This window comes from Hipposideros armiger, unplaced genomic scaffold, assembly GCF_001890085.2.
Source record: "Hipposideros armiger isolate ML-2016 unplaced genomic scaffold, ASM189008v1 scaffold_669, whole genome shotgun sequence".
Classification (NCBI taxonomy): domain Eukaryota; kingdom Metazoa; phylum Chordata; class Mammalia; order Chiroptera; family Hipposideridae; genus Hipposideros; species Hipposideros armiger.
In genome coordinates, this window is record NW_017732019.1 from 933,890 (window position 1) to 957,510 (window position 23,621).

General features: G+C 36.1%; 1 protein-coding gene across 1 annotated transcript in view; it reads right to left on the reverse strand.

The window, feature by feature from the left end:
- The window catches only part of ACTR3 (actin related protein 3), a 64,038-nt gene that overhangs the window by 35,260 nt on the left and 5,157 nt on the right, over positions 1–23,621 (reverse strand). Inside the window, exons 2-3 of the mRNA XM_019626375.1 lie at positions 5,765–5,820; positions 2,120–2,244 (exon numbers count right to left, since the gene is read on the reverse strand). Coding sequence (XP_019481920.1) covers positions 2,120–2,244; positions 5,765–5,820 — 181 coding nt within the window. The remainder of the gene's footprint in view (positions 1–2,119; positions 2,245–5,764; positions 5,821–23,621) is intronic.

A 23,621-nucleotide genomic window follows, 5' to 3' on the forward strand; every position in this document is an offset into this window, starting at 1 on the left:
TTTATCTATCATTTTACAACAACAACAAAAAAGTAAATATAGAAAGAAGAAATGGCAAAGATAATCATCAGAATCCAGAATATGGGACATTTAACAAGACAAATAACCAATATTTTCCATAAATAAAGGCAAGAAAACAGACAGACAGACAGACAGACAGACAGACACACACACACACACACACACACACACACACACACACACACGAGAAGTGCCTATAAAGAGACTGAATAGACTTACCAACCAAATCCAGTGAGTAAACCTTGTTTGAATCTTGATTCAAACAGATTAACGAATAATCAGGGAAACTGGAGCACTGACTGGATTTTAAATAATATTAAGAAATTGCATACTGTATTTAGGTGTGGTATTTATATTTTTAAGAGATAAGAGAGAAGTATTTGTAGGTAAAATATTATCCGGGTTTACTTTAAAATAATCTCTTTGGGGGTGGGGAAGATACAGATAAAACAAAGTTGGCCATAGATGGGAGTACCTGGGTGTTCATTATACTCCTTTCTCTACTTTTATGTATCAAGTTTTCCATAATAAAGTTAAATGTGTGCACACAATTTCATTTCTTTGTATCCCCACTGCCATCTCTGTAGTTCAAGTCACTAATATTCCTTGCCTTAGCTATTACAATAGTCAGGTCTTCCCAAAATGATGCTATGTCCTAATTAAAACAGCCAATATATATTGAGTATTCATTATGTTCAAAGCACCATATCAACTGTTTTATATCATTATCTCATTAAACCTCCCAACAATCCTAAAGTACTAATAATACCTCCGTTTTACAGATGATGAAACAAACTCAGAAAGGTCAAGTTGCTGAATTTTATCACAAAGCTAGAAAGTGGCACACCCAGAATTCCAGCCCAAGCAGACAGACTTCAATCACTAACACTATTCCTTTGCCTAAATCCATTAGTGTTCCCCGAAGGACACAGTTAAATTCTTTAACATGACCTAACACCACTTTTAACAATCTTATCCTGGCCTACCTGTCCAGCTTTCTCACTTCTTTCCACCTCATTCACTATGCTTCAAGCATACTGGTCATCAGCTCCAGCTTCCCTTATACTTTAAGGTCTTCCTAAATGTTGGAGTCTGCCTACAACAACCTTGCCTACACAATTCATCCAGCTAATTCCTATTTTATTCTTCAAGCCTCAGCTTAAAAGATTTCCTCTTCACAGACTTTCCTGAGTCCATAAACCAGGTGAGCTATTCCTAAAATATACTCCTGAGCATCCTGTACTTTCCTTTTTCTAATACCCTTAACACTTGGTATTACTTCTTCAATGCCTTCTTTGCTACTAATAACCTTGACATCAAGGTAGCCATTTTCTTATTTACAAATGCATTTTCAGCACTTAGCTAAGTTTTGTACACATGGTAGTTGTTCATTAATGATTAATTTATGAGAAGGGAAGAAATGAGGTACAAGCAAGGAAATTTGCAAATTAGGCAAAGTCAGTGTCTAAAAATAAGATAATAAAAGTCAGAATAGTGTTTACCTTTTGGTAGGGGTGGGGGTAATGACTGTGGGAATAGGAACAAGGAAAGCATTTGGGTTACTAGATTTACTCTATATCCTAAACTTCTATGATTACAGTCATAAAAAATTTTAACTCTATAATTAGGACTTACCTTTTTTACTATATATAAATTATGCCTCAGTAAAGAGGAAGAGGGGGGAAGAAGGGCAGGGAACAAGAAAAGGAAAAAGAACAGAAAGGGAAAAGAGACCTGCACTCCCAGATGGCGTAAGCTTGAAAAAGGGGAGAAATGATGTGGATCTGAATACCAATGGGAGGGAAATGTCTCTAGATGTGGCAATGTGGAGGTAAGAGAAAGCCAACACACTGGTGATTCTGAGATCTAGTGGGTATAGAAAATACTGCTCACTAGAAGGAGCAAAAATTTTCCTCTTGGGGGAAAAAAAAAAAGAAAACAACAAAGTTAAAGCAAGGTTGGGAGGGGCCACAGGGGAGAAATTTCCATTGATGAGGTTGAGGGTATTAGGCCTGTAGCTGAACGAAATTCCAAATGGCAGAATCACTGATTTTTTTAAACAAAATGTTATTTAATTTTACAAATCATAAAAATATACCTTTGTTGCATATGTAGGTTTTTCTATTGCTTCATCACCAATGAAGAAGTCTAGGTCATCAACACCTTTCATTACCCTTCTTTGAGCTTGATCACCCACTTTTGCTGACTCCTTTATAGCAATACCTTTAAAATAAAAAAGTTATTTACACATGTCAAAAAATTTATTATTTTCAAGTGAAACCAATTATTTAACTTCTTCCATTACAAAGTGTTATTAAAACAAAACATGATCTAGAAATTTGAACTATCAAACAAAAGCACAAAGGTCATGAGAAACCAATGACAAAATTCATTTAACACAGTGAAATCTCAACTTCCACCCAGTGACAAGGCCTTAAACGTAAAATGCCAAAACAGAAGTACTACTGTAGGAATACTTCAGTTATATATTTTTTAATTATGTTAAAATCTATTTTAATTTGAAGGGCCGGCCAAGTGGCTCAGTTGGTTAAAAGCTTGCTCAAGAGTTTGAGCTCTGAGCAACAGCGGTTTGATGCCCGGCCTGAGCTGATCTGCCACTGAGCTGCCAACAGGTGGCAGGATGGCTCAGCTAAAAAAAAAAAAAAAAGACTATTTTCATTTGAGTAAAATTGTAATCCCCCCAAGTCAAGATATGCAGATATGCTTGATGATCAATCAGAAAGAAAAAATTAAAAAACACTCACAAATGAAAATAGCAAAATTACAAGGGAAGTTAAAAAAAATAAGCTTTCTTCCTATTTGCTCTATTACAGGTGAGTAATTTAAATATAGCAACGGCATGTGGATCTCTTAAACTTAAATCACATATACAAAAGGAAATTTCAAATCATTTAGGTAAATCGCGGGACAATCCTCTTAATTATCTTCAGAAATTCAGCATATAGTAGTAGACCTAAATCCTGTTACATATTTATTAAGTTATAAATTTCTGAATCCTTCAAGGTAAGCAGTTCATTATTATAATTACCTATAATATCTATACATTTATAATATAAATAAAAAATATATGTGTATACACTTAATCTGACATTCAACTGTTATACATTCATTTAGTAACAATTATATCCTTAATAAAGTAGGTAGAAAATACTGAAGGAAAGAAATTCTAAATCCACAATCTACTCCTTTTAAATGTTAGAAAACGTCTCTAGAAATTCATTTGTAATGTAGAGACATCCAGGTGGCTTACTGTAATTTTCAGAAAAAGGATATATGAAAATTACTTTGAAACGTATCTATAGGCTTTCCAGATCAAATATCCATGCTCATCAGTGGCAATGACTATATCTGCTGATTATAAACACTGCACCTGTAGCATTAAAACTGACTGGGTGAAAAAAAAACTCCAAAATCAAAAACCTCCTTTTAGTAAGCAAATGAATTTTTAACATGCTGCAACCTCTCATAGAGACAATGAAAACTAAAACTGCATATTTTGGCAGAGAGATGGAATACAGAATGGGTACAATGATGATGAAAGCCTAAGGTTCAAAAGATCAAGATTATAAGGATCTCCAAGAATGACTTAACAGCCACTTAACATAAACAAAACCAAATTTTGCAAAGATGAGAGTAACAAATCAGTAATCTACTGAAATAAAAGTTTAATTGCAACATAATGCTTTATAAAAAATTACAAATGTGTTACAAATTTGTTACAGATTACAAAACTTGTTAAGAACAAAATCAGCATTTTATGGGTTGAATTGTGTCCCCAAAAAAAGATATGCTGAAGTCCTAACCTCAAAATGTGGCCTTTCTGGGAAATAGGGTCTTTCAAGTTAAAATGAGGTTAATAGAGTGGGCCCTAATCCAATATGACTGATGTCCTTATATAAAGGGGAAATTTGGACACAGCCACACAGAGAAGGAAGACAATATGAAGAGACACAGGGAGAAGACAGCTACGTGATTTATATACACGTAAAGGAACATGAAGGACTGTCAGCAAACACTAGAAGCTAGATAGAGGAGGCAAGGTTTCTCCCCTAGAGCTGTCAGCAAGATCATGGCCCTGCTGACACCTTTATTTTGGACTTCTAGCCTCTAAAACTGTAAGTTTCTGTGTTTTAAGCCACCCGGTTTTGGGAACTTTGTTATGGCAGCCTTAGGAAACTAATACAAGCATACACAATGGTCTAACACTAAACTCAAATATAACTAAAGTCAAGTACTAGTCCACAAAAATCCTTCTATACTAGCTGTCAGCACCAGAGCAAATATTTGTCATCAAATTCTTAAAATTAACAACAATCAATTTACTGATATATAAGTGTGGAGAAAAAAGTAAAGAAAAACAAACCTGTCCTTCAGTGTAGACAACAAATATGAATAAATAAGACATAATGAAAAAGATAATAGTGTCACCAAACGAAGACCACTGTAGTCAGCTGAATGAGCTATTTCATCAGTGTCACTTAAAATCTGTTCTAGGTATTGGAGAATTAGACTTAGGGTAGTAGCCTAATTTCTTACATAACCAAATCCTAACGAAGTATGCCAAAAGTATATCAGAAGTGCAAAAGTCAAATAGGTTTGCTTCCACAGAGTAAAAAATATACATAAAAGCTTCCCTTTTAGGAATAATTTTGACAGTGTATTTCTCATACTTAACACATTGCATTTTGTTTGAGCTATACAAATGACAAAACAGATGACCTGTTCGTGTCCAATTAGTGCCCAACTGAGACTAAAGATCTGCGGTTTTTGGCAAGTCTAATAATTTTTACCTTGTTCTCAACTTCAGATTTTGAAATCAGCCTAAGCTGCTTTCACTACTCTGTGCATGTTTATTTTCCCATTTCTTTCTTGCCTTCATAAATTAGTAAGAATACACAAAAATATTCAAAAACACACATTCAAACAGTAGTGTGCAAAACTACTGACACTTTCGAAACTAAATTTTCTAAGTGTTAGTACCACCAAGCAAAGGCTTAAAAGGTTTGTCATCTGATATGCTCAAGTCTTAATTCAGCAGTAGGACAAGTAGGTCAGAGGTGTTACTATATAACATGCAAAAGGTGAATTGTTTGAAAGTCAAAAGTACAAAAGTATGTCCATCAACCACAAAATACATAATCCATGCTAACCAATAAGAGCACTAACAAACCAAGTATGAGAGTATTTTTTAAAAACTACGGAAAGTTGATGGTCAGCTAATATGAAGTTCACAATAATAGGATAGAACAAAAACACTGTAAGTATGGTTAGAAGATATTAGAAAACAGCTGAAGTCAACATCTCTAAAGATGAGATGCCTTCCTTATTTTGAAACATGGGCTCTTGTCAGGAATACAAACAATAATATCCACAAACCAAAGGACAATCTTCATAGGTGTGTGATGGGAGGTGCACTACTTAAGTTAGTTACAACCACACAGTTAGTACTAACATCTTCAAAGCAGAAAATTGTTTAATTAATTAATTTGTGTCTTGACAAAGAGATATTAAGAAGACTTGGTAAACGAAGGCTTACACAGAGAGCTGAAATGAAATGGTCAGAGGTGCAGAAACGAGGCCACACATAAATTTTGGCAAACCATGTTTTTAAAGAATTAAGTATTACATACAGTGTGCCAGAAATGATTATCTCTTTTACTTTCATTATTAAGGAAAAGATCTTTAAAAATCAGTTCATTTGTGGCTTAAAAGAAATACTTACAGGAAGGGATGATAAACTGTGGTTCTGTATTTCCAGCATATCCTAGTTTTGTATATCTGCAAACCAAAAAGAATTTCATTAAGGATATCAGTAATACCTTAGCAATTATAAATTTAATTCTTAGATTTCCATTTATTTGAAATAAGATTACAATGTAAGTAAATCATATGTAAAATTCCATAGCTTCAATTCATTTAAACATCTCTACTTCCAAAATTATAAATACTCATAGCTTTTAACCAGAAATTCCACTTCCAGAAATTGATCCTACAAGAATATTCATACATGTGTGAAATAACATAACAAGGCAATGTTATTCTACATAAATATGTACGTAGATGTATATACTGCATTTTGTTTTTTGCTACAACCTTGCTGATATTAGCAAAAGGCTGGAAATAACCTAAATAACCATCAAATGAGAAAGTTAAAACGTTAAATTTATACTATGGAATATTAGGTAGCTATTTAAAAAGAGACTGAAGAAGCTCTTTATGTCCTGATATGGAACAATCTCCAAATGTATTGTTAACTGAACAAAGCAGAGTACAAAACAATGTTTCAAGTAGTCTATATTTGTATAAAAGAAAGGCAAGGGCTAAGAACATAGAAAATATAGTTGATTGTATAGGCACAGACGATCTCTGGAAGAGTATGAAGAAATCAATAATTTTATGTGTCTCCAGGGAAGGGAACTGGGTAGGTGGGAAGGAAATTTTTATTGCATATCATTTCATACCATTTGAATGTACTACTATTCAAAATTATACTTTTTAAAATGGTTTGCCATAGTGGATTCAGCCTATATGCTTACAATAACAAAATAATAACAACAATGATGATTAGAAATGATAAAAGCTGAGATTTGACAAGCAGCACATACTTAGGAGATAGCTGGACACTTTTGGGCTATGTGGGGAAACCTATTAACTATGAGCAGGCTTTAAAGAGCAAGTGACAATATTTTATTATATGATTTCATATTCAAACACGCTGCTAAATAACAGGCAGGTAAATTGCTGATATTCTTGTATTCTAATATCTACAGAAAAATCTGTCTGATATAAAAGGGGAAAATCTCTCTCTTGGGGGTATTTAGTCCCAAAACTATGTTCAAGAACCCTACAATGCCAGGTAGACTAAATCATTAAAATAAGGGGAAAACATAAACTGTTCAAAATGTGATACTACTTTACTGACTAAATCGCTTCAAATATTTCCCAGTGTCCATGTTTTAAATAATAAATAAACAAAATTTCTTTGCAAGGTAAGAAAAGAGCCCCTTTAAATATCTGGCTCCTGAGAGCCTCTCCCAGCCGTCCTGACACCACACCAGACTCCCTCCCTATGAAACTGCTGACAGTTTCTGAGCAGACCAACTCATTTCATGCCGCAGAGCCACTATTAACACTGTTATAACTTAACTATAGGAGATGTGCTCCTTTCAATTCTGACTGCAATGTCTAAACTCTTACTCATCCTGAAAAATTCAGGTTAAGTACCACTGCCTCTATATGAAAACTTTCATAGCCTCCCAGATAGCTGATTACCTGTGCCCTTGTGAGTACAAGTGTTATTTCATAATAATTTCTAACTCTTGACTCCCTCATCTGTAAAATAAGTAACTCAAGATTGCTCACAGTAGGGCCGGCTGAGTGGTGCGTTGGTTAAGAGCTGGCTTGGGATGCCAGAGGGCCCTGGTTCGGATCCCACATAAGAGGGCCAGTGACACTGCCCTCCACAGCTAAGATGCTGAACAACAGCTCAACCTGCAGCTGAGCTGCCATGAGTCACTGGTGACGGAGTAGGCTGCAGCCCCTGCTGCAGTGGGTTGCCATGGGCTACCTTGTGTAGCCAGCAGCCAGAGCGAGCGGCCGTCCAGAAGCCAGCGACGGATTTGCCTCGCTGGGGAAAAGCGCAACGATGGTGCCAACTTGGGTCAGCGAAGCAACGTCCTCCACAATTAGACTGAAGAACAAAAGGACAGCAACTTGTCTGTTCCCCTTCTCCCCAATTCCCCAGCGCTGTTCCCATCCCCCCAATTCCCCAGTAAAAAATCTTAAAAGAAAAAAAGATTGCTCAAAGTAGTAAATAAGAGAACAAGACAAAGCACAGCACCTGGCACAGAGTACATGTTCAATACATGTCAACTCTAATTATAATTACTCTTTTCATCCGTTCTCTTCAAATCTTCCATTCCTCCAATAATCAGATAAAGGTCGTACAGATACCTTAACTTTTAAATGCTTATACTTACGATACAAATTATCCCATTACCCATAAACCAAAGTCAGTCTGTAGATTTTCAGATTACAGTTCATATCTGATATATTTTTATCATCCTTCCACTGCCAAAACTTTTTTATTCTTCCAAGTGAGAGTCTCTTATTCATGTGAGAGACCTTCAAGTGTAGAACAGAATTGTAATAGATGGATATCAGCATGACTGAACAAGTCACACTTCCCTGGTATGAGGACAAAAAAATTAGAACTAATTACTCATACACATAAAGCACCATCAACTGTTATGAATATCCTGTTCCCATTGAATTCACTAAAAACTAATTGTAACCTAGCTGAAGAGGGTATTAGTTAAAAGAAACCTGAAAAACAGAGACTACAGTGGCACTGAGAGGAGGGCAAAGAGTATATTCAGCCTCTCTGGTAGACAACAGGAACTTACTGAGCCTTATCAAAATAAAGACTTCTTTAAAACAGAACAGCCTAAAATTGAGCCACAACACCCTAAAAGTCTACTGTCTTACCAACATGTAGTGGAAGGATTAATGCATAATGCATAATCATTCCTTTAGCTAATCCCTCCACTTTTATTCCCATTTGTCACCACAGCAATTAAAGTCATTATACACAACAATACCCTAACAGACAGAACAGAATGCCCTGCTTCCAATTCTATGACCCCTATGAAGGAGAACAGAATAATCTTGCCCTCCAAACCACTGCCTAACTCAAAAATCTTCACCTGAGGCTCTACTGCTTATAAGTACAAACTTGTTCCCATTACTGCAAAATGATTAATTGTAAATAGTTCCTAAAGTCCCTCTCATAGATAAAAAGTCATGATTCTGGGCCGGCCGAGTGGCATGTTGGTTAACAGCTGGCTTGGGACGCCAGCTCTGAGCAGTTCTGAAGATGCTGAACAAACAGCTCGACCTGGAGCTGGGCTGCCTTGAGTCGCAGGCAATGACATAGGCTGCAGGGGAGCTGCAGTGGGCTGCCGTGAGTAGCTGGCAGCCGGCGTGAGCGGCAGCAGCCGGCATGAGCTGCCAAGAGCCACTGTGAGGGCCGTCCAGAGGCCAGTGACCAATCTGCCTCACCGGGGAAGAGTGCAATGATCACAATACCAACATGGGCCAGTGAAGCGACGTCCTCCACAACTAGACTGAAGAACAAAAGGACAGCAACTTGTCTGTTCCCCTCTCCCAATTCCCCAATAAAATCTTCAAAAAAAAAAAAAGGAAAAAAAAAGTTATGATTCTGATTCCTTTGGCTGAATATCAAGATTCTCCATAAGCCCCAATTTAATTGTATTAAGTCTCCCATCGTTTGCTTCCATAAACCCAACTCACAGCATACTCACTTTCCTCTACATGATTTGCACATTTCCCCTTCACATATTATCTATGCTTACACTTGCACTCTCTCAAAAAGTTCTTACCACAACTTAGGACTCCTCCATGAAATCTTTCCTGATAATTTTAATTTATCAGTCATCTGCTCCTCCAATAAGCTATCTCAACCACTTGCTGAACCTGTAACACAAGTCTATATTGTTATTTTTATGTGTGTAAATACCATCTCCTAAATATGATACTAAAGTATTTGCAGTAGAAACCATATTAAAGTAGAAACTCTCTTAAGAAACCTCCATTTAACAAAAATTCACCACATTAATCAATGCTCCATTCCTGGTCAAAATCAAATTCCCTAGCTTGAGCATCTTCAGCCATAAATTACTTTCAAAACAAACACCAAAAGAGGTATCTAATTAACTTGTTAATACAAAACAATTAATACATAATCAAAACAAGTACGCTCTTCACCAAAACACAAAAATGACTACATACAGTATAAACTGTATGGCTATACCATAACATCTAATCATTTCTACTATATCCAATACACCACAGCAAAATAATTTTCTAAATGTGGGGTAGGGGAGAACAGCCAAATATGTTTATTAATGTTCTACTGCCTTGGATTTAAAATTTTTTAAACATTGCAAAAGAACAAAATCACGTAAAGTTTGGATGCACTGGATACAGGTTACTAAACTGTAGTACTTAATGATTATCATAGAGCAAAATATTTTCACCAATTTTTAAGAAATATAAGGGGAAATGTCCTAGTTCGCTTAACTTTAAAAGTTGCTTAGCCTCTAAAAATTAATTTGGCTCTTGGCTCAAAGAAAAAATGTGGTGTAGAATGCAATCTAAAAAACAGAGAAAGTCATATACTAAACTCTAGAAGACTTGCTGAGTTAGGCTGAACCCTCAAAAAGTCACATTTTTCTCTAGTGGAGAGAGAGCTAGATGACAAAATAAGAATTTCACTCCTCTTACACTATTAGCAAACTTGAAAAACTGTTTTGAAAACTAAGCTTTGAAAATACTCAAAAATTCACAAGAGCCAAAGTTCAGAGAGTATCTAGAAAATATGTCACAAGAGTAAAAAAAAAAAAAAATCGGAATATGACTACAGAACTCTCTGACTTAAAAACGACAGTTTAATGCTCAGGTGAAAACATTTTTTATATGAGCAGAGAATAGAAGCATTTACATAGAGAAAGGAGGAGAGAGAAGAGGAAAAGAGCCTAGGACGATTTAAAGGAACTGAGTCTAAAAGAGAAGTCTAAAAGGATGAGTTGGAAAAGTATATTTCCACCCTTTACATGTCAATGCATACAAAATTTGGTAATATTTGAAGAGCATATTTCAAGAAACTGGAGGGGATTTGGATACAGCTATAAGAGGTTTGCTTAAAAGGTTTAAATTTTCTTTATATTAAATTATTAGGAAAGATGCAATCAATACGTGTATACTAAATTTATTGAAAACTTTCAAATAAAAGCTTTTCAAATATAAGCTTCCATTAACCTAACTTAATTCTAACAGATTTTATACATGAAATGGCCAATTTGATTAAGACATTTTTAAGGTAAACTCTCAAAATTCTTTATAGCCACTATAGAGAAGAAACTGTACAAGTAGATGATAGACAAGTTTCTCTCACTTTTTCTGACTAAAAGAAATTCCTTTCTCACAATTATTTAGCATGTGATAACTTGAACTGTTTAAATTACAATTTAAATTACAACTATGTGATCACTTTATTTAAACTAAAAGCTCTTCGTTTTCACTGACACATACAAAGTTCATTTTTTTTGTAATAATGCAAATAAATAGATTTCAAATCAAACTTGTTCATATTGAGAATTTATCTAAGCATATATGCATGTTCCTCTCCTGTTACAATGTTATTTAAAATTAAAACTAATACTGACCAAACATCACAGTACACCATTTTAACCTTACTTTTCCAAAGTGAACTTTGTTTGAATTCATAAATTCTCTCGGTATACTTTATTTTTTCACAGCCTTTGAAATTTTCTATTAAGTTCTTTGGGTGTTTAAAAAAGTCATTTAGATATTAAGCTACTTCAGAAGACAACATAACCAAATTATACAACATATCTGCAAAAAAGCATTCACACACACACAAACCAAAATCTTTCTAAGTTGCCTTCCGCAAAAACTCTTCCTTCAGAAAGCTGGCAGACATTTTGATAACATAGCCTCTCATTAAGTTTTAAACATGAGATTAAATAGCTTGCGTTTTTCTTAAATTTACCATCTGGATAACATCATTTAGTGTAGGATTCAGACTTGTGACAAATTTTCACATTTGCAAGCTATTACTCAAATTGATCTACAGATTCATGTACTCCGGATCAAAAGCCCAACAATGTTTTCTGAAGGAAAAAAAAAATCTATCCTAAAATTCATATGGAATCTCAAAAGATAATGACAAAACAATCTTGAAAAATAAGAACAAAGTTGGAGGTCTCACTTCTTGATTTCAAAACTTACTACAAAGTTACAGTAACCAAAACAGCATGGCACCAACATACAGACAGAAATATGAGGCGTGATAAAAAATATGGTGAATGTTTGAATTAAAAAATTATTACAGTAAAAAACACATTGCCATTAATCCCCCTCAAAATACTCCCCTTCACTTCGAACACACTTATCCCATCGTTCTTGCCATTTTCTGAAACAGTTCTGGAAGTCTTTCGTGAGTGTCTTTAGTTGTGCTGTCATGGCTACCTCACTGTTGAATCGTTTTGACATTGGGGAAGAGCCAGAAGTCGCACGGTGCCAGATCTGGTGAATAAGGTGAATGAGGATACACCGTAATGTTGTTATTTGACAGAAATTGCCGTATACCAGAAGCGATGTGTGACACGGAGCATTGTCATGATGGAGGATGATTTACGGCACACTTTAAAACACACCTTCTGGGCCAGCTGAGTGGCACATTGGTTAAGAGTTGGCTTGGAAAACCAGCTCTGAGCAGCAGGGCCGCTGGTTCGATCCCACATGGGGGCCAGTGACGCTGTGCCCTCTACAGCTAAGATGGTGAACAAACAGCTCCACCTGGAGCTGGGCTGCCGTGAGTCGCCAGCAACTGCTGTGAGCTGCCGTGAATGGCCGGCGAGCAACTGCCTCACCTGGGAAAAGCACAACGATAATACCAACATGGGCAAGTGAAGTGACGCCCTCCACAACTGGACTGAAGAACAAAAGGACAGCAATTTGTCTGTTTCCCTTCCCCAATTCCCCAACGCTGTTCCCCTCCCCCAATTAAAAAAAAAATCTTAAAAAAACAACAACAAAAAACACACCTTCTCTCAACCATGGCTCACACCCAACTGACTGCACCGAACAAGCTGAAACTTGTCACACACTGTTACTAAGGTTCCATGCACTGCTTCCTGTATTGAAGATCCCGCCTTTCTGTTGGATAGCTCTAGGCAGCAGCATTCACCGTATTTTGTGATCACAACAGAAAGGCTCTGTGTCAAACATCGCAATGTGTCTTTTACTATAGTAAATTTTTTAAATTTAAATTCACCGTATTTATTGAGCACATCTCATATCGACTAATGGAATAGAATAGAGGCCAGAAATAAACCCTCCCGTAGATGGTCAAATGATTTTTGACAAGGATGCCATCAGCATTCCAATGGAGAAAGGACAGTCTTTTCAACAAATGGTGCTGGGAAAACTGGATACCCACATGCAAGTGCATAAAATTGAACCTTTATCTTATAACATACATAATTTAAGTCAAAACGGATCAAAGACCTACATGTAAGAGCTAAAACTATAAAACTCTTAGTGGAAAACATAGGGGAAAAGCTTCAGGACACTGGATTTGGCAATGATTTCTGGGATGTGACACTAAAAGAATAGGCAACAACAAAAAAAGATAAAATTGAACACCATAAAAATTAGTAACTGTACACCAAATGACACTGTCAATAGAGTGCAAAGGGAATCCATGGAGAGGGAGAAAATGCTTACAAATCATATATCTGATAAGGGGTTAATTTCTCCAAAGAGGATATAAAAAGGCTAATTAACAGACACATGAAGAGATGCTCAATATCATTAATAATTAAGGAAATGCAAATTAAAACCAACATGGGATACCACTTCACTCCTATTAGGATGGCTACTCCCCACCCCGAAAAGGAAAATAACAAATGTTGGTAAGGATATGAAGAAATTGGAACCCCTGCACATTGCTGGTGGGAATGTTACACAGTGCAGCAGTTGTAGAAAATATGGCAATTCCTCAAAAAAGTAAACATAGAATTAGTACATGATCCAGCAATGCCATTTCTGGATAAGTACCCAAAAGAACTGAAAGAAAGAATTTGAACATGTATTTGTACAACAATGTTCACAGCAACATTTTGCATAATAGCCAAAAGGTAGAAGCAACCCAACAGTCCATTGACAGAGGAATGGATAAACTAAATGTGGTACATACATACTCGAACAATGGAATATTAGTCAGCCTAAAAAGAAAGGAAATTCTGGCACATGCTACAATATGGATTCACTTTGAGGACATTGTGCTAAGTGAAATAAGCCAATCATAAAAGGTCAAATATTATATGGTTCACTTATGTGAGGTACCTAGAATAGTCAAATTCATAGAGACAGAAAGATGGGGGTGTGGGAAGGCTGTAATTATTTTTTGGGTCAAGTTTCAGTTTGGGAAGATAAAAATGTTCTGAAATGAATGGTAGGTAATAATTGCACAACGTGAATGTACTTAATGCCACTAAACTGCACACTTAAAAATGGTTGAAATAGTCAATTTTATTTTGTGTATATTTTACAATAAAAAGAAGCTATTTAAACTTGGTAGTTACCCAGAAAAAAATTAAATTGGGTACTACTGTACATGTTAAAGTAATACAAATCTAAATGAACCAAGGATTAAAAGGAGGAAAAAAATCAAACTGTAAGTTTTAAAAAACAATGTAGGATAATTTCTTTATAATCCTGGAATAGGGCTAACTGTAATTTAAAATTCAGACACTAAAAAAGATTAATATTTCAACTACTTGAGAATTTAAAAACATACCAAAAGTGACCAAAAGAGAAAAACCATCTCTACTCAGAACAAACAATTAATTTCCTTACTATATTAAAGGATACCTAGAAGGTGATTACAATAAGGGAGGGAAATAAAGAAGAAGGTAAAATATATTACCCATTCAAAGAAAAAGACCTATGGCTATAAATGAAAAGATGTTCAACTCTATTGGATAAAAAAAAAAAGAAAAAAAAATATCATATTAAAAGTACACTATCATACATTTGAGTTGGAATGCAAAATGATTCAGCCACTTTAGAAAATACTGAAACATTCACTTACCATATGACCACCAATTGTACTTCTATGTATATAACAAAAAAAATAAAAACATGTCCACACAAAGATGCACACACATTTATTCACAACAGCATTATTCATGGTGGCCCAAAACTAGAAGCAAAACATATACTCATCAACAAGAGAAGAGATAAATAAGAATAGTATTATATACATACAAACCAAAATTACTCTACATATGAAGTTTCAGGAAAATGTAACCCATTCTCCAAGGGAAACACATTTAACATTAGACAAAATGAATCAAATATTAGAATTAACAAATAAAGACTTGAAAGCATCTATCACTATCACAATGAAATAAAGAAAAACACACTTGTTATGACTAATAATATAGTAAATATCACCAGAGACTCTAAAACTATAAACAAATGGAAATTCTAGAATTGAAAAATGCAACATCAGATTTAAAAAATTCACTGGATGAACTAAACAGCAGAATTGAGGTGACAGGAAGCTAAGTAGAAATTATTCAATCTGAAAAAAGAAAAAAAAGGCCTAAAAAAAGACACACAGAGAAAAGAAGAGAGGCTTCAGGGACAATACGAAAAAGGTGACATACTGAAGTCCTCAAGAAGAGAAAGAGGGTAATAAAAGCCTTTTTTAAAGGAATAATGACTGAAAACTTTCCCAATTTAGTAAAAGACATAAATTTATGAATTTAAGAGGCTCAATGAAACCCAAGCAGAATAAATATAAAGAAAACCATACCTCCTAGAGAACATAATAAAATTTCTGAAAACCAAAGACAAAGACCAAATCTTAATAGCGCAACCAGAGAAAACTGGCCAATCAACAGGAAGCAAATTACCATCACCTTCTTATGAGAAATTATGGAGGCCAGAAGACAGTGGAATAACATTTTTAAAGTGTGAAGTGAGTGGGGAAACAGTCAACCCAGAAATCTACAGGAGCAAAAATATCCTCCAACAATGAAAGTGAAATAAAGACATTTTTCAGATAAAAGAAAACCCATTGCCATCAAACCTGAGCTAAAGAAAGTTCTTTAGGCTAAGGGGAAGTTATGCCAGAGAAAAACTGAGGTGTTATAATATCAGAAATGGTAAAACAACTAGGTAAATGTAAAAGATCATTTCCCCCTCCTCAATTTTTTTAACATGCTTATAACTATTTAAGGCAAAAATGATATTATCTTGTGGGGTCATAGTGTATGCAGGTGTAATGCCTATGACAACTGCAGCATAAAAGAACATGGGGTAGGGAAATGGGAGAGAGTTAGACCTACAGAGATGCAAGATTTCTACTCTTCATGAAGTTTTAAAGTATTAACTGTAAGTAAATGGTGAGTAATAATTTTTCTTAAAGATGTCTATTTATAATCTCTACAGCAATAACTAAAAAAATTGCAGAGATATAGTTAGAAAGCCAAAAGGTTAAGTTAAACAGAATTCTAAAAAATATTCAAATAATCCAAAAGAAAGCAGAAAGAGAAAAAAGAGGACAGATTTGAAAAATAATAAAATGGTATATAATCTAACCATGTCCATTATTACATTAAATTTAATGGCCTAAACTATCCAGTTAAAAGCGAGTTATAGATTTTTTTTCCTGAAAGGCAAGCCCCAACTATACGCTGTCTGCATGCTATACACTTTAAATATAAAAGATGGAGAATGAACAAACATGGATGGGAAGCAAACAGTAAGCATAAGAAGGCTGTAGTGGCTATAAAACTACTCTAAGAAAAAGAGTAACACCAGAGATAAGGAAAAATTTTATAACAATGAAAGGTAAATTCATCAAGGAGACATAACAGTATGTGCCTATTAACAGTTTCAACATACTTGAAATGTGTCAGAATTAAATGCCCACATAATTCTACACTTACAGGAGGAAACTGTCACCTAGTTTCTCAGCAATAAATGAAAGTCCCCCTCCCAACCCCCCAAAAAAATCAGTAAAGGCATAGAGGACCAACACTAATAACCATTTTGACCTAACTGGTAATTTATAGACTATACACTCAAAAACTACAGAGTATGAATTTTTGCTAAGTATGTACACAAGGTACGTTCATTTGGACAATGAATTAGCAAACTGTGGCCCAACGGCCAAATTTAACCTGTGCTCTGTTTTGGTGTCACTGGTGAATTTAAAATGTTTTTTATATTTTTGAAGGGGAAGGTAGGAGGAATGGAGAGATAAGGGAGGGGGAATAAGGGGGGAAAGAAAGCAGCAGCAGCTGAGACAGAGACTGTATGTGTCCCACATAGTCTGAAATATTTACTATCTGGCCCTTTACAGAAAACGTATGCCAATCCAGGACACAGACCACATGCTAAGCCATAAAACAAGTCTCAATAAATGTAAAAGATTGAAATGATAACTACTAATGTTCTCTGACTATAAAGAATTAAATTGAAAATCAATAGCAGTAAGATATCTAGGAAAAATTTAGAAATTAAACATACTTTTAGCCATAATCAATGAATCAAAGAAGAAATCACAAGGGAAATTAGAAAATATTTCAAGGTTATTAATAGCAAAAATAAAAAAAACATCAAAATTTGTGGGATTCAGCTAAAGCACTGATTAGAGGGACCTTTACAACTTTAAGTGCATATGTTAGAAAAAATAGAAAGATCTAAAATCAGTGACCTAAGATTCCGATTCCACCTTAAAAAGCTAGAAAGAGGAAAGCAAGATAAACCCAAAGTAAATGGAAGTAAGTAGTAAACACAAGGGCAAAAATCAAGTTAATAGAAAACAGAGAAAATTAACAAGCTAAAAGTTCATTCTTTGAAAAGATCAGCTAAGCTCATCAAGAAAAAAATAGTACAGAAACAGCCAACATAAACAATGAAAAACTGGTTAATAGAGCCCAGGGGTGGGCAAACTTTTGAGATGGAGGAGCCGCCAGGGGTCAGCAAATTGCATCTCGGAAGCCACATACGGCTCTTTGGGTACGTACATGTGGCTCTGAAGTAAAATTGAAAATGAAAATAAAACTATCATAGTTTCACTTATAATTTTTTTAAAGGATATTATTCACACAATAATGATTATGTAAAAAATATATTTATGGCTCTCGAATAATTTTTAAATTGTTGTGAAGGACAGGATTGGCTCTTCCAGTGGTCGGCAAACTTTTGGGACGGAACGTACCCAAAAAGCCGCATGTGGCTGGTGAGCTGCAGTTTGCCAACCCCTGGTACAGACAATATATACATCAAAAGGATAAAAAGAGAATATTACAAAACAACCACAACATCAAATTAAACAACTCAGATGTAATGGACAAATTCCTTAAAATACACAATTTACCAAAATCAACACAGATGAAACAGAAAATCTATTTAAATAACCCCATAGCTATTAATTATCAGTAACCTTTCCCAAAACCAAACTCCAGGCCCAGATGGTTTCACTGGTAAATTCTAACACATATTTAAGGAAAAAATAACACTAACTTTACATAAGCACTTTCAGAAAATAGAAGAGGAAACCCATACCAAATCCTTTTGCGAGGACAACATAATAATTCTAATATCAAAATCAGATTAGAAACATTTCAGATAAAGAAAGTGACAGACCAATATCCATCATGAATATACAGTTGACCATTGAACAATGTGGAGATTACAGACACCAACCCCCCTGCACAGTTGAAAATCTGCATGTAACTTTTGAGTCCTCAAAATTAACTACTAATAAACTCAACTGCTAAAGCCTACTGTTGATCAGCAGCCTTGTCAATAACATAAACAGTCGACTAACACATATTTTGTATATGTATTATATACTGTATTTTTACAATAAAGCTAGCTGGAGAAAAGAAAATGTTATTAAGAAAATCATAAGAAAAATACATCTACAGTACTGAAAAAATCCACATGTAAGTGGAACTCAAATTCAAACCCATGTTGTTCAAGTGTCAACTGTGATGCAAAACTCCTTAAAAAACAAATACAGACCGGCCGAGTGGAGCGTTGGTTAAGAACTGGCTTGGGACGCCAGAGGGCCCTGGTTCGGAGCTCACATGAGTGCCAGTGACACTGCCCTCTACAGCTAAGATACTGAACAACAGCTCAACCTGGAGCTGGGCTGCCGTGAGTCGCAGGGGAAGGCGAAGGCTGCAGCCTCTGCTGCAGTGGGCTGCCGTGCTACTGTGAGTGGTTGGCAGCCGGCGTGACCGGCTGGCAGCCCTGACAACTACGAAGAACCGCCGTGAGTGGCCGTCCAGTGGCCGGTGACTGATCTGCCTCACCAGAGAAGAGCGCAATGATCACAATACCAACATGGGCCAGTGAAGCGACGTCCTCCACAACTAGACTGAAGAACAAAAGGACAGCAACTTGTCTGTTCCCCTCCCCCGACTCCCCAATAAATCTTAAAAAAAAAAACCAAAAACCAAAAAACAACTAAACCAAAATTTTCCTTTGTGGTTCAGGGAAGCAAGTTAAATATACAGAAAATCTCCCTGGATTATATCAGCAATAAATATGCCGGCCGAGTGGCACGTTGGTTAGGAGTTGGCTTGGGACGCCAGCTGTGAGCAGCAGGGCCCTGGTTCGGATCCCACATATGAGGGCCAGTGACACTGCCCTCCACAGCTAAGATGGTGAACAACAGCTCTACCTGGAGCTGGGCTGCTGTGAGTCGCTGGCGACGGCATAGGCTGCAGTGGGGCTGGCTGGCAGCGGGCATGAGCTTTTGTGAGCTGCTGTGAACAGCCGTCCATTGGCTGGCAACCAATCTGCCTCACCCGGGAAGAGTGCAATGATAATACCAACACAGGCTAGTGACGCGATGTCCTCCACAACTAGACTGAAGAACAAAAGGACAACAACTTGTCTGTTCCCCTTCCCTGATTCCCCAATGCTGTTCCCCTCCCGCAATTCTCCAATAAAATCTATTAAAAAAAACCTACAATGCTGATTTTGGCTAACAAGGAGGAAAAGGGACTTAGAAATTGCTTAAAGGGAATATAGTAAAAGAGAGAATACAAAAGCACTTTTGACATTATCAAAGACTTGATGACTAGAAGACTAGCAGTGGAAATGTAATCAAGTTAGAGAGAGGGAAGGCCTGGACTGGTAGAAATGAATTGCAAAAAAATGAGTTTTATACAAGAAATGGTTAATCAATCATGGTCCTGTCTCTGGGGAGGGGAAAAATCTACTTAGGGACAGTCATCGATAATGATCTTTCACTCTTAAAAAACAAAGAGATGAAACAAATATGATAAAATGCCAGCGGTAACAATTCTGATAAATAGGTGTATCTTTTATATTAATCATTGTACTTTCCTAAAACTGTTAAATGTAAGAACCTCAACTCCTTTGAGTCAACAGACACAACATTCTATTCTCTCAATCCTTTTAGGCCTAAAAAGTACAACCTAACTCTTTTTCACTAGTGAATAGGAAAGAATATGAAGCTTAAAAATAAAAATATCGTGAGAAATGTCTGTTCCAGCATTTACTATCTTGTGGTCATAGACTTTATTCCTAAAGAATAAGGAATAAAACTGAATTCATAAGGTTGTCATGAGGATTAAAGAAGACAACAGTTTGGAAAAGTTTTGCAAAAATTTTGAAAGAAAATTATTAAAATTCCACAAAATGGTCCTTGGGGGGAAAACTGGATATTATATTTGTCTTTCTGCTCTGGTATTAGTCAATTCTGGATATACCTTTTATATATTTTATGATATAAAGGCCCACATAAAGATGTAAAGCAAATAGCACACAAAGTAATATTAATCATATACTACTCTGAAGAACCAAACTTAAAACATTAATCCACTAGCATCACCTTATTTTGCACTGTTACTTAATAATGCATGTATTTATAAGACTCGGCAAGCTATAAAGCATGTTAATGTATTGTTATTATTACTTAACTGCTCTACTCTCCCGTCTTTATGCCAGTGGCTATTACAGATCAGTAGTATCATAAAATAGGCTACAAGTTCCAATAGAATTACAGGTGAGCAAATAAATGCCTTTTAATAGAGAAATTCTGTTTCAGAAAATGTTGCTTGGAGCTACATTTTAACCATTCCACACTTTTGCCCCAAGTCCAAGCAATTATCTGTTTCCACATGGAGGAGGGGAAGTATGTGGGACAAGAAGGAACACTGGAAGGAAATTTAGACCTATTTTGAGCAAACTTCCTCCTAAGGAGAAAAAAAAAATGGCATGAGCTAGGAGACTGGTTGTCAGAATAACTGATCATTCATCACTTCAAGCACATGTGCTCATTCATTCTCCTCACTGTGATGCTCAAGAAGCCAGATCACATATCCAAGATTTTTTAAAGGGTCATTAATATTCAATCTTTTGTTTTCTCTTTAAATTGTCATTTAATTAGTTTCAATGTATAAATTATAAAAATGAATGATGAATATAAACTCTCCCCCTTCATTCCTGAGGTTCCTGTATTTTTAACTTCCTCTAGAGCACTTCCAATTATGGATCATTCCAAATTCATTAACGGATTCCAATTTTACTCAGCATGTTAAAACTAACTCCCTTATTATCCCACTCAAACTCACAATCGTGAAATCTTCATTGAAGCCTATTTACAATCCACTAGAATAAACTGCCGAGTCCTAGCTATACCTCTCTCTCAAATAAGCAAAAACATATTGACTGTGCAAAGAATTGTAGTAGGCAAAGCACTGCAGGAAATAAAACAAGCATGACACCATGTTCCTTTCCTTAAAATCTTCAATTCAATAAAAAGGGATCTAACTGATAACTGTAATAATTACAATGTATTGAGCTCTTACTATGTGCTAATAAGCACTGTGCTGAACCACTTTCATTCATTACCTCAAAAAAAAAAAAAAAGAAAGAAAGAAAAAGAGGACCGGCCAAGTGGCGCATTGGTTAAGAGCTGGCTTGGGACGCCAGAGGGCCCCGGTTCGGATCCCACATATGAGGCAGTGACACTGCCCTCTACAGCTAGGATGCTGAACAACAGCTTGACCTGGAGCTGGGCTGCCGTGAGCCTCCGGCGATGGAGTAGGCTGCAGCCCCTGCTGCAGTGGGTTGCCATGGGCTACTGTGTGTAGCCAGCAGCCAGAGTGAGCAGCCAGCAGCCTTCGTAAGCGGCCGTCCAGAAGCCGGCGACTGATCTGCCTCGCCGAGGAAGAGCACAATGATGGTGCCAACTTGGGCCAGCGAAGCAACGTCCTCCACAACTAGACTGAAGAACAAAAGGACGGCAACTTGTCTGTTCCCCTTCTCCCCAACTCCCCAGTGCTGTTCCCATCCCCCAATTCCCCAATAAAAATCTAAAAAAAAAAAAGAAAAAGAAACCATTAGATACTATGATCTCAAATAATAGATGGAAAAAAATAAGACACGCAAAGTTTGAAGTGTACAGCTTCAGGTCATACAGCTAGTACACTGTAGAGCTTGAACTCAAAAACAGCTATGACTTCAAAGCCCTTGCTAACCTAAATACACAAAACAATATAACTGCCAGAAGAAATGTACAAACAAAAGAAGCAACCTTTCCCAAATTTCTCTCTTCTACTCCAGAAGCTGGTGATGAGAGGGCTGATTAAAAATCATTTAGGAAGCCTATTTAAATAAATATTTCTAGACCCAACCAACCCTTGAGATCCTGAGTCACTGGGTATAGGTGTGTCTCATGCAGTTTTTTAAAACCATATGGCTAATTCCTGTTCATTCATTCGTTCGTTCATTCATTCATTAACAAAGATTTGAGTTCCTACTCTGCGCAAAGTCCCATAACTGCATCCCACATACCTCTTTTACAACTGATCCTACTGTGTTCCACCCTGCAAATACTCTAAAAGCCCTATTTTCAACATTTCATTCCTCTACTAGATTTTTATTCTCTATTGTGTAAAATTATTTTGAATCAAAGCTTTGCTTACATATAATGAACACCAGGCACACAGTAAGTGTTCAATAAATGTTAGTACCTTTTCACATTATGTAATCTAGTCTACATTATGTTATTACGTACTCAATTCATAAAGTAGGGGAGTGGTACACCATACGCTAAGAGGGCTAAAGACAAAAAGTAGCTACTCTCCCCTTTCTGCTAAACATGCTTTTCCTTCCCCTGCATCCTTCCAAATCCTTAAAAGGAGAGCTCATACCCTACCTTCACTAACCTTCCTTGACCATTGGTGATCACAATAACAATAATCTCTTTCTTTCCTTACAACCTACAGAATAGCTATTACTATCGGGAAAGTACTTGCTTTAACATTTGATTAATGAAGGCTTCCACTATTTAATTTTTTTAGATAATTTTTAGCTCGTCTTATTAAGATTCTTGACAGCAGATTGTATAATACATTTTTATTATAATTCCAAGAATGCTTGGCCTGCTGCTAATCATTCAGTAAGCCTTAATTTGAAAATAGCACTTTTTCCACCTGTGCAAGTACTCCTTAAATTACTAACATTTCTGCCTTTATAAAATCATATATGAATTCTCTCAAGAATATCTAAATGATTCAAAATTGTCAAAGGCTCATCCTCTATGTAAGGAGATAGCGTGGTGACTCTTATCACACTTACCGTATTTCCCCATGTATAAGACGCACCCTTTTTCGAAAAATTTGGGGTCTAAAAACTGGGTGCATCTTATACAGTGGTTGTAGATTTTTTTTACTTGCATTTCCCTCTGAGGACGAGCTAATGGTTGGGAGTTTTGACAGTGATGAGGAGTTGTATGAATTTTATGATGAATAAAACTTGAGTTCAAAACTTTATGTAGGGCCAGCCAAGTGGCGCACTGGTTAAGATCTGGCTTGGGACGCCAGAGGGCCCCGGTTCGGATCCCACATATGAGGGCCAGCGACACTGCCCTCTACAGCTAAGATGCTGAACAACAGCTCAACCTGGAG